This window comes from Neurospora hispaniola (assembly GCF_033458365.1).
Source record: "Neurospora hispaniola strain FGSC 10403 chromosome Unknown B0T23scaffold_2, whole genome shotgun sequence".
Taxonomy (NCBI): Eukaryota; Fungi; Ascomycota; class Sordariomycetes; order Sordariales; family Sordariaceae; genus Neurospora; species Neurospora hispaniola.
Window position 1 is genome coordinate 2,345,895 of NW_026944407.1, and position 12,279 is coordinate 2,358,173.

General features: G+C 43.1%; 2 protein-coding genes across 2 annotated transcripts; one reads left to right on the forward strand and one right to left on the reverse strand.

Annotated features, from left to right (window-relative positions):
* Window positions 1–9: 9 nt before the first annotated feature.
* Window positions 10–2,211, forward strand: B0T23DRAFT_410697 (Rad1-domain-containing protein). The gene is made up of 3 exons (XM_062839410.1): window positions 10–296; window positions 369–423; window positions 753–2,211. The coding sequence occupies exons 1-3, from the start codon at window positions 158–160 to the stop codon at window positions 1,909–1,911; spliced, it is 1,353 nt and encodes a 450-aa protein (XP_062695525.1). The 5' UTR covers window positions 10–157; the 3' UTR covers window positions 1,912–2,211.
* Window positions 2,212–2,321: 110 nt separating this feature from the next.
* On the reverse strand, window positions 2,322–5,708 carry B0T23DRAFT_353079 (uncharacterized protein). Its single transcript, XM_062836103.1, has 2 exons — window positions 5,686–5,708; window positions 2,322–5,623 (listed from the first exon to the last, which is right to left on the reverse strand). Exon 2 carries the CDS (start codon window positions 5,579–5,581, stop codon window positions 2,543–2,545), a length of 3,039 nt encoding a protein of 1,012 aa, XP_062695526.1. The 5' UTR covers window positions 5,582–5,623; window positions 5,686–5,708; the 3' UTR covers window positions 2,322–2,542.
* Window positions 5,709–12,279: the final 6,571 nt, after the last annotated feature.

The following is a 12,279-nucleotide window of genomic DNA, read 5'->3' on the forward strand; positions in this document are numbered from 1 at the left end:
TGCTGGAGCTTCAGCTTTGATCGGGGGAAGCTCTCAGCGAACTCCCGTCTGAATCTTGATTCTTCGTTGTGTGCCCTTTGGATGTCCAGATCTTGAGCTCCAGCTTGATTCGTACAATCTTCTACTCTCCGCAACGACCAATTGTTCCCCAGACCAAATGGATTCACCACTGATCGAGGTCTGGCACGCCGCGTCTGGCAGCCCGTTTCTCCCCACTGTTGGCAAAGGCACACAGTTCTTCGTTGCTTCCCTCCTCCTCCTCATCGGCTTTAGTTTGACTGGCGCTTTTACCCTCAGTATGTAATTCCGTTGCGACCTCGACATATCTTCTTGGTTTGATTCTGTGCTGACCTGGGACCACCTCTTAGACCGGTCCATCGTCAATCTACTTCTCTTGGGCATCCCGGCTTCTTTGGCCTTTGCGTACGTTTCCGTTGTGCTTCGAGTTTCGGCTGATTTCCACTGGACCATGCATCTTCCCATCCGCCATTCTTTTATCCCGGACTCCATCGCTGACCATTACTGGGCGCAGATTCGGTGTTGTTTACATGTTCTGCGCGGTCGGAGTTTACGTTTAATATTGAGATACCCTGGAGATCAATAAACGAAGAAGAAGAAGAGAGCAGTCTCCTCGCCCTACGGACTCCGCGGGATTCTGTACAATACATAGAGTCATTTACCCAAAAGCAAGCCGATTTCTGAACATCATACGCATCACACGCCATCTTTTCCTTTACACTTATCACACACAGATCTTGGGCATCACTTGCCAGCAACATGTCACAACCGACTCAAGACGCCGGCCCTCCCTTGTTCAGGGCAGTCGCCAGCTCCACGCGCCCGCTCTACCAGCTACTGAAAGCAGTCGGCTTTACCAACAAGATCCACGTCGAAATCACACCCGAGGGCCTCAGATTCAGCGCCGATCATGCCCGCGTAATGCAAGGCGCCGCCCACTGGAACAAGAACCTCTTCGCCGGCTACACCACCAACCTCCCGCCAGCTGCGGGCAATGGCGATGACGACGACCCTGAACCCGAGCCCGTCTCCTTCCAAATCTCTCTCCCCGCCTTTCTCGAGACCCTCCAAATCTTCGGCGTCGCCGACGTCGCCGCCCGCCAAGCCCGCTCCGACATCGACCCTCTCGTGCGCGGCAACCCGCGCATGAACCACCAGCACCGCGGCGGTAATGGTTCAGACGCCTTCAGCCACCAAACCTTGCACGGCGGCGGGTTCGCCTCCTCTTCCAACGGCACCTGCATCCTCAGCTACCCCTCCGATGGCGGGCCCTTCAGCATCATTCTCGAAGAAGCCGGGGTCAAGACGACCTGCAATTTGACCACCTACCTACCCGAGATGCCGGAGGACATACCCTTTGATATTGACGACCTCTCCTTCAAGGTGATTATGCAAGCGCGCTACTTGTTCGACGCGTTGGCGGAGGTGGGCAGCATCAACCCGGAGCGGCTGACGATCGTGGTCTCGCGCAAGGAGCCGTATCTGCGGTTCAGAACGTCCGGAAGCCACAGTGGTGCGGGAGGGCCGGGGGTGGAGAGCACGGTGGATTTTAGGCGTGGAAGGGATCTGTTGGAGACATTCTCGGTCAGGGCGGTGGAACGGGCTAAAGGAGAGAGGAGATGGAGCCAGACATTCAAGTTTGACACGATCAAGGCGGCGACAGAGGCAATGAGGATTGCGAGTAAGGTCAGCTTGAGGGGCGATGGGCAGGGTGTGTTGAGCATGCAGTTTATGGTGGAGGTGGAAGGTGCTGGGGGTGCGGGCGGGGGTGTCCCGGGAGGAGGAGCTGGTTTGAGTTTCTTGGATTTTCGGTTTGTACCGTATGCGACGGATGGGGATGAGGAGACCGATACTGAAGGGGAGGGTGATGATGTTGACATGAGTGAGGCATGAGGTTCGTAGATAAGAAGTGTCAGTGATGCGTGGTGATACTCAAATCAAGGTTATACCTATGTACTTGGTGGAGCGTTAGCAATTGTCGCAGGATCTAGTAGTTTATATCAGTTGCGCATCGGAAGCACCCCCCCTTATGTATCTCGCGACGGTTTTTTGCGAAAGGTGAACACGCATCTCTGACAGTGGTATTATCCGAAGCGATTATACCCCCTAATGAACATATGGTGGGTGATTAAGGAGTCAGGTCAACCTCGGGTAAATGTGGACCAGACGAATGGATGTCTCCTGTCGTTGATGGCGGCAGAGTAATGTTCTTCGATAGTAATATTGATTCAGTGACCAGGTGAACAAGTACATATGATGTGTACACTCAGCAAGAATTGGTTTTGATCGATTGATGTGGAGGAGAGAAATTAGGTATTTTCTCTATGATATAGATCAACTAAAAAAAGTGGTATCATGAAAGAGAGTACTGTAACAGCAAAATCCAATGTGCAAGTGCAAGAAGATAACCTCACAAACCCCGGTCCAGTGGCCAGAAACCCTCCCCCTCTCATATTTCCTTTTTTTCCCTAGACATTCCATGCACCGACAGACAACCAAATCAATCAGTCAATCAATCAATCAATCAATCAATCTTCCACGCAACATGTTCCGCCTCCCACTTCAAGAAATCCCCCAAGTCATGATCCAAATTGAACCCCATCGGAATCACGTACTCCTGGCCATTCACGTCCCTTGACACCACCATGTTGAGTGCCGGGCTCTGCGGCAGGCTTTTTATACTTTCTTGCGAGTCGGCGCGGCGGTGGTGGCGAGACCCTTGAGGTTGTTGCTTCCAAGTGCGGGCGCGGGCCGCATCGATTGCTTGAGGAATTTTCTTGGCTGTTTGCTTTGTCGGTTGTGGTGGTGGTGGTGCTTGTGCTTGTGCTTGTTGATCTTGTTGGGTTGTCGGGACAATCGACGATGGAATGACTGTTTGTTGCTCGTATTGGAAAGCAAAACCTGGAAGAAAGGGGGATTCGGATCGAATGGTTGGTGACGGGAATCGTGAGGATGGTGGCGCAAGGGAGGATTGTTGTTGGACTTGATGTTGTGGCGTCCCGTGTCTTTGGGTGTGTGGTGGTGGTTGGGACCGGGATAAAGTCTTTGTTAGTGTTGACGTTCGCAGCGTTGGTGGATGATTGCGGTTGATTGATGTTGGAACCGGGGTGTTATTGGTGTCGGTGTTGTTGTTGTTGGCAGCATCGCTTGAACTGCGACCGCGGCTATGATCCCAGCGAACGGTAGGATCGGATGTTAGCGCTGGGAAAGGTGGCGGCGAGTAACTCCAACTTTGGCTGTGAGTGTGACCATAGGGAGTGTTGGTCGCTGGCTTTTCGGGATGGTCCCTCCTCGACTGATGATCGATAGGCCAGGTTGAGGAATGTGTCTCTCGTGATGTCCAGAGCAAGAAGTGTGGTTGCTGCGTCTGCTGAGCAGCAATGTGAGTTGCAAGGGCACGGAAAGGAAGTTGATCGTTGACGCTCGCCGACCGCTCATGAGAACGTTTTCGGTCCCTGTCTGATGCTTGCAAATGCTGGATTCGGTAAAGTTCATTCATGGTGGATGCTCTGCCTTTGCTGTCGCTGTCTGGAGGTTCTCGTGAGTCCATGTTCAAGAGGCTACCAGAACTGGCGGACCGTGCATGTAAGGGGGCATTTTCTTGTTTGTGCTTCCTGACTTCAATCTCCTCTTCGGCGGTCTGAAAGGTCCTCAACGCACCATACCCATCAAAGCCGAAACCGGAGAACCACGCAATGATATCGTCGCGCTCATTAAGCTCAGCTCCCGAAGGCCGCGAGTAGTCGAGGGGGTCACTGTCGAAGTCGCCGATACCGCTCCCTATCGAGATTTGGAAGGCTACCCAGTCAAGGCCATCTTCAGCATTGGCAGCGAGCAGGTTAGTGGGAGGCTCGGGCTTGGGCAGTCGGATTGGTCCGTGACGGAAAGATGGCATCGTCACAGTGTATGGGGTACTTTTGAGGAAAATGAAGTCGTCATTGCTGGTATCAGAGCCAAATTCAGGCGACGAGGTAGATGTAGGTGTCATGATCGAACTGGTGATGCCCTCAGGAATAGTCGGAAGGGGCGGTAGTTGCCTGGATGGAGTGCGCCGCGGTACAGGTCTAATGGGGCCATCAATGGAAGGTGTGAGATGAGCGACACTCGAGGGTACAGGAGGATGTTGAGCTTCTTCTCCTTTGCGGCGAAACATAATGGGTAGACTGTGTTCCTTTCCATTCTTCGCCAAGGCAATGGGAGGACTTCTCGGCCGGTTCTGTTTCTGCCCATCATCTCGTGACTGCTCCTTTGGTGTTGCGCAATCGTCTCTAGTGCTCTCACCGTGATCAGATAAAGAGGGTCGTGCCGTTGCAAATGAGAGTGTTGCCGAAGCGACAGGTAGACTCACACCGGCATTGTCGATCCGTGTCGGCAAGTCGTCGAGGTGGAACGGTTCGATAGGCGTAATGGGCTGCTGGGATGTTTGATCCCCTTCTTGACCGGTTGCCGTCACCTCTTCATCCATCGTTGATTGGGTTAGACAAGCTCTGTCCATTATTCCCTGCAAGATGCTCTCCGGCAGCACCTCATCCGCTACGATAGGATTGAAAAGTTGGAAGAAACTTCGGGCAGTGTCTGGTATCACCCATTTTGATACTTGTGTGCTGGCTATGCGCGGTCGCTTGGGGGATTTCTTTGACTTCTTTCTCTTTGTTCTGCTGGCCGAAGCAAACCTTGCCGGACTTGTGAGCAGAAAGGACCTTTTGGAAGGCTGTGTGAAGGATTGCAATGACGCCTGACTTCTTCTCCGCGCTTTATTCCACTGGGAGGGACTATGCACAGGCGTCAAAGGCTTTGTGTGATTTGCCGAGTAATATGTTATCGGCGGGATCACAAGCGGCGGTAATGGCTGCTTTATTTCGATTGGGGACCGTTCTGGCTGGAATGCCCTATCCATCTCCGAATTGAGCTGCTCGATGTCGTTCAAATATCCATTTCTTGGTAAACGATGTTGCTCTTGGGAGCCGGTATAGCCTTCGGCAATCTCATCTCTGTAAATGGATTGATGGTTGACCCCCAAGCCAGTCAAGGTAATATCTGGTTGACGAATCGTGAGATCTCGGTCCCACTCGTCTTGTTGCAGAGGAGGCGAAGGTGGCAGGAGAACGATTTGGTGTAACTCTTGTGTACTAGAAGGCGTCCCCGGTGTCATGCTGGAGGGTTCGCTTCTTCCTTGGGCTTGCTGTGGCTGGTGCTCGAGGTGTTCAGGACAAAGAAGTGGACTCCTCTGAGGACTTTGGCCTCCGACACGCTGGGAAGAACAATGAGGACTGGTGTAGTCTGTGCTATAGCCGCAGCTGGACAAAGACGACCTTGAGGAGAGCGGGGTGTTGGGAAGGGGTGGGATAATTGTAAGTATTTTGTGAAGGTCCTCCTTCTTCGCGACGTCGAGGTCAAGCTTTGAACCCCTCCGAAGACCCCATGACCTTGTTTTAAGCTCTCTGTAGATTGACCTGTAGCCTTCATCGTCGTGGTGAAAGTAAGAGCCCTCGTGATCGCCGACAAACAGGGTTTTACGCGGAGAGACAAGCTTTCGGATTGTGGATCCCGGCTTTGAGAGCATCTTAGCCGGACTCCCCGGGCATGACGGAAGAAAATGAAAAGACTAGGGTAGAAGTGTGAGCTTGTTTTTGCATACGGCGGGTGTAACGGGTGAAGCGGACTGACAGAATTTGTCAGTGTCGAAGGGTGTTGTTTTTTGCTTTGCAGTTATGGAACTCTCAGCTAACGGTATGATGACACTAGCAAAAAGGCGAAGGACCTTGGGCCCAAAAAGCAAGACAACAAGAAGAGGCATGGGGAGGCGAGGGATATGATATTATTCGCAAGTGTCCGCCCTGACGGCAGCATCGGAATGCTGGGGCACGGCATCTTTGTCGATATGTGTTGTACGACCCGTACAGATTACGGCTGACCCGCATGGTTGGGTTGGTCTTCGCATTTGCAAGGGGGGCAACTAGAAGTGATGGACGCCTGAGAGACGGATAGAGTAAGTAACATGAAGGAATTCCTGTACCGAGTGTGGCGTAGTCACGCACGTCATACTCTATCATCACTCATTGCGCAGCAAACTTGTGCAGAGTGCCGAGTTCAGAGAGCAATGGTTGTGGTGTTTGTATCCGCCGGTAAGTTATCCGCGGGCAAGGGATGAGAATGTGACATTTTTGGGTCAACATCCACGTTGGCCGTAGATACTGCCTCGACTGGCGTCCCAGGTGGTTGTTATCCAGACTTAGCATCCTCTCTGCGACCAGCTGTGGCTTTTCTTCGAGTGTGTTGGATGTTGTTTGTGGATCGTTCCAAAGCATCCCCGGTCAACTCGACCCCTGGCTCAGGCTCTCCAACCCCAGAACTACATACATGGTCCCCTTGAACACCCCATCCCAAGATCTGCCCTAGGCCCAGGGTGGTGATGCCATTGGCCAACAGGGCTGCAAGCTTCTATTTCGGCCCCCCTTCAGTAGCTCAAATAGACCTACGGTAGCGTTGCAGCCGGCATCATACACTACATCCCGTCGACACCTACCCGCCCAAGGTCGAGGACGACGCCGTCCTTTGCAGCATTCGCGACCCCCAAATGGTAAGCTCCGACACAGCCAGATTACCTACACTACCTACTTTTGGCATGATTGTAGAATGCGCAGATTGATTTGAGGGAGCAATGGAAGAGTACCTGCAAAATGCACACTGCCTGGAGCCAGCCGTCCACCCAACTGAGGTCCAGGTCAGTGTTTGGGGCAGCACTCACCCATGTATGGCGAACCGTGCATAGGGCTACTAATTCATTCAGCTTGACGGTAAAGCAGTGGACGGGTTTGTGAGTTTGCACAACAGCGGCAACCAACATTAGCACAGCCACTATATCGATAGACCGGGCCTCCGTAGGTTGCTGTATTGCCAACGGTTGACAGGACTCGGCGCATTTCTTCACTCGATGCCGACTGGACTGGACCATATGCCCCACTGACGAATAAAGGACCTTGGCTATGGATGTCAGTGTCAACCACAGGTGTGTATCGTAGCACAGATCCAGATGCTTGTCTGGACACCTTCCTCTGGCCATATTCGCTTCGCATGGTTCTCGAAAATGGGGGGAGGGGAAGGCCACATATTCGCCCTAAGAGGTGGCGCTCATGACCGTTGAACACGTTGTTAGAAAGGCGCATAGGGTATGATAGCGAGGGTGGCGTCGCACCACCACTTGAAGGGGGTTCAGTATCATCATGAAGCAGCCCGTGTTGTCATTTGCCAAAAGTCGTGAAACGAGTTATTCATCAAATAGGCAACTGCTGTCAAGGCCAGATACGCAGTCTAGTTGGCGCAAAGCGCTGAGTTGCGGCCTCACAGCAGGGAGGGATTGGGGGTGTGCTCGATTAGTCAGGTCCTCTCTTGAGGGGTGTTGTCCTGTCGGCAGCGGACCGAAAGAAGTGTGCGGTGTATGGTGGAGCCTAAAAGGTCCTGACCACGCGGAGATGACGGGAGGTCGGCCGATGCGGGGGATGAAGATGACGGTGAGATGGGTGCCGCTCCGGACGAGAGACCGAACGAACTGCCCCTGGGTGGGGCACAGGGATGATGGGACGGGAACGGCAGTCACGGCCCGCCTGAAACAACAAGCACCAAAAGTGCTGAAAGGGACCAAACCCCGCTGAATGGAAGTGGAACTGAAGTGGAATGAAGAGCCTCTGAGCCGCTACACAAGGGACCTTGGAGGGGGGGGCGTGTCTTTCAACATCTTAAATAGGGGGTGTTGCAGCTGAATAGTGTGTTATACCCTATTAGGTAGGCTAATTCCCTATTGACAGAGTATTAGAGTCAGAGATATATAAATTAGATGGGGCGTATGCCGCTTACATGAATATTCGTTTCCGGGTGCCATTTTAGCAGCAAAACATACCTTACACAGTGAACATTTACTATAGGTCAACATACATTGCGCCACAACATACATCTCCACTCCCAACATACTATCAATTAAATGCTGTACTAACAACAATATATTCAGTCGCGCATAGCTTTACATAGTAACAACTATTTCTGGAAATATATAATTAATATCCTATTATACTAATAATCTTATATTTAATTGAACGAAGTAATATAAACGACCAATATTTATATAGAATATAGTAATAGAATCTAATTGTACTTACAATTTACTATTGAATTGAATAACTTTATAAATATTAATAAAAATAATTACTAATATGCTTTTTTTTAATAATTAGGTATATATACTAATATATTATTAATATTCTTATTCATTATATATATTATTATATTTATTATATATTAGAGCGGGAGCGTACGAGAAATATAACTCTCCTAAATAGAGGTAAATATTCTTTATATAATTAAAATTAGGTACTAAGGTAATATTGTATAGAATATATAAATATAGTAATATTTATTATAAAAAGACTAATTTTTATCAGGCATTTTCTATTATAATTAATATAGTATTTTATACTATTTATATTAATATTATAATACTATATAATATACTATTAATCCCGCTCCTAGAAGAATTCGTTAATATCTAATAAAGAAACGTATAAAAATAAATAATTGTAAAAAAAGAAATAGTTAGAGCAATCGAAATTATATATAACTTATTCCCTATCTACTATTTACTCTATTAAATATATATATAAGATTTCGGCCAAATTTAATTAAATTATTCGCTAATATTATACCTTACCTTCCTTTCGGTATATTAGCGCCTTCGTTCGACTTCCCAATTTAAAATAATTAAATTATAAAGGATAAATATATTAAAATATTCTCTAGAATTATTAAATTCTTCTATAACATTAAAATTAAAAGGATATCTCTTCAATAACTCCTCCGTTACTAAACTATATAAATTATCGTACGCCTTAATAATCTTCCAAATTTCTACTACGTCAGTTTAAGGAATTTAAGTAAATTTTAATTCCTATTTAATAATAGTATACCAACGGTTAATTACTTAATAAAATATTTCTATTAACTTTACTAGGCTTCAGAAGGGGGAAGGGCTAATTAATAATAACTATATTATTATTATAAATAGTTCCGCTATTTTTATTTATCTATTACTTCTAATTCGGAAATACAGCGGGACCAAAAGCAGGCTTCTTATTAAAATATCCAGGATTATAATCGGGAACGATAATAGCCTTGCGGTACTTTAGGGCGTTAATATATATAGAGCCGGGAGAATTATATCTATTTAAAGCCGAAGATATTTTAATATCCGCATCCCTTTAGTCGATTTACTCTATAATTTCCTATCCGGTAGGGTTAAATTTAAGAATAGGTTTTAGTTAGATTTAATATTAATTACCTTTATATATTTATATATTGGAATAAAAATATTAAAGGAAATATTAAATATACTCTCAGCTTTTACTTTAATAATCTTTTTACTACGACCTTTTCTATTAGAATTATACTTCTTAGTAGTACTAACCGGGATAGTAATATTAAAATTATCTTTTCTATTATCCATTAAAATATCTATTATATCGGCCTTCAATTCTACAGTACTGGTAGTAATAGTAGCGGCAACCTTTCCTATATAGTCTAATTATTCAATTATTATAAACGAACGGCCCTTTAAATAGGTAGATAGGAACTTATTTATAGTACTTTCGTCTACTTCCTCGAAGGATTAAATTTCCACTTTAAATTTAATTACCTTCGTAAGCGGGTATCTAACTATATTTTTTTTCTTAATAGATATAAAATCTATAATATATAGTAAAAAAGGCGAAATCTTATTACTATCGAAGACTTTAATATTTAAGGAGACTATACTACACTTTATATTAATTCTAATTTCTACGGTAAAGCGACGAAGAAATTATATAGATTTAGGGCGTTATAAATAGAATTTCTTCTAAATCTTCTTTAACTCCAGAAAGAAATCGTCCTTAAATTAATTGGGTATTATAGTAAGAACCGTAGTAAAATAACCGACAGTAAGACCATTATTAATATTAAGGATACCATTTTCAAACGTCTCTAAAATAGTACGGTAGAAACTACTATTATAGGTTATATAACTATCTTCGTCCTTCTTAAACAGCTTAGGAATCCTAGGGGCCCTAGGAGCCCTAGGAGCCTTAATCACTTTAGTAGCAATACCAACAGTCCTCTTCTACACACAAGGTACTTTAACATTAGTATCCTTCATCTTAACTATAATATTTAATACTATATTAACTATTAGTAAAACATTTATATCGTCGGCATACATTTAAATTAGACTTACTAAATACCTTCTACTAAATAAGGCCGTCTTCTCGATACTAAATCGTAGGGAGAAGTGATAATACTAGCTATACTAGAATATCGATATCGCGTATATATTAAATATAAAAGGGACGGGGGATAATTAATAATATAATTATAAGAGAAAGAAAAAGAATAATAAAATTATAGAAAGAATAAGAATAGGATTTCCTATAGTAATTTATAAAGGTTAAGTCGGATATAAACGGGTATTACGTATAAAATTATTTCGTAGGGTAGGGTAGATACGAAATAGGATAACGCGAAATTTTTTCTCGCTATTTCTCTATTTCGCTATAATATTTTAATAATATCTAAAATTTACGTAGCCTAATATTAATTAGAACTCAAATCCAATATACATAAACATTCAATAATTTAATATAGTAAGAGAATTTAGAGATACCTGTGTAATATTAATTATAATTTTTTATAAATATTATTATTTCAACGGTCTCTCAAGAAATTAGCAATAGCGGAAGATAATATAAACGTTTATATATAATCACAAATAATCATTTATATTACATAGTCAACTAGGAATATAAAAGAGATTAGAGGGTATATAAATATAAATATTTATATTTAATATTATTATTATTATATCCGTAATATCTATACAACCCAACTATAATACTACCTAAATATAATATAGTATTAAATAGGATTCTAATATAAAATAATAAATAAAAAAGAAAATCGTTTATATCCCATACATCGTTACCCATAATATACCTCTATTATCCTCCTATATAATAAAAATAGTATAGCATTAAATAATAAATAGAAAAAGAGAAATAAAATAGATAATTAGGAAAGGGAAAAACCTAATAACCTCATAACTATAGCGTAACTAAATTTAATAAATTTTACAATCTACGAATATTATATTTCTCGATTATAATATATATTAAATATTAGTAACCAGTAATATTAGAAACCGAATTAATAATCGCCGCCGTACTCGCCAGTCTCTTCGGCCTCCTCCTCCTCGTCTAATTCAAAATTATAAATTTTAAAGTTTAATTTAGGATTAATTTTCGCCCGCTTGGAGTTGTTCCTAGTTCTAACAACCTTATAGATTTACGCGAAGTTTTTAAAATTCGGTCTATTCTTCTAATTTCCCTCAGTTATATCCCTCCAAATAATAATAAAATCCTTATCATCCCAATTATAGCGACCATTCTCGTCGAACAGGGGGCGACCTTTATACTTCTTTATAATTTTACGCTATATTTTAACTATATTCATAATACAAATATAAATATCTAAAGGAATATATATATTAGTATTATATTTAAACGATTTTATAATATACATCGAATCACTTACTCTTATACTACGCCTTCGTATAAAGACTAGACTCCCTAATATTATAGGAATCTTTAATAAAATAAAAGATTTCGATAAATTTATCGAAGTCTATATTCGAATCCCACCTCTCTCGGAAGAATTTAGTAATTTGCTTCTACTCTTTTAAAGTTTCGAAAATCTTATTCACTTTATTAAAATCCTATATCCTCTTCTTAGCCGCCTTAAGAATAAGACTTTTCTATATCGAATAATTCTAGTTATATTTATTAAAGGCCTCCTTAGTAGCCTAACTACACTTCTTCTTAATCTATTTAGGGGTTTCGCTAGGAGTAGTACCCTACTACTAATTTATAATAAAGTTAATGATTTTGGCTCGATTAGCCTTATTTATATAAATAAATATACCGACGTACTAGAAGTTATAGTATTATATCTAGAATTCCTTTATCGACTCTTCGTAGAACGGAGAATCTTCGCACTTAGTCTTCACAATACCCTTTTTAATTACTTTAAAATTAGTATCCCAAGTAATAGTATCATTATTAAGAATATTATTAATATTATTATTATCGTTTAAATTAGTAGTAAATATATTATACTTTTCTATTTACTATTAATTAGAATTACCTAACTATAAAATATTAATAAATAAATAAAGTCCTATTCTAC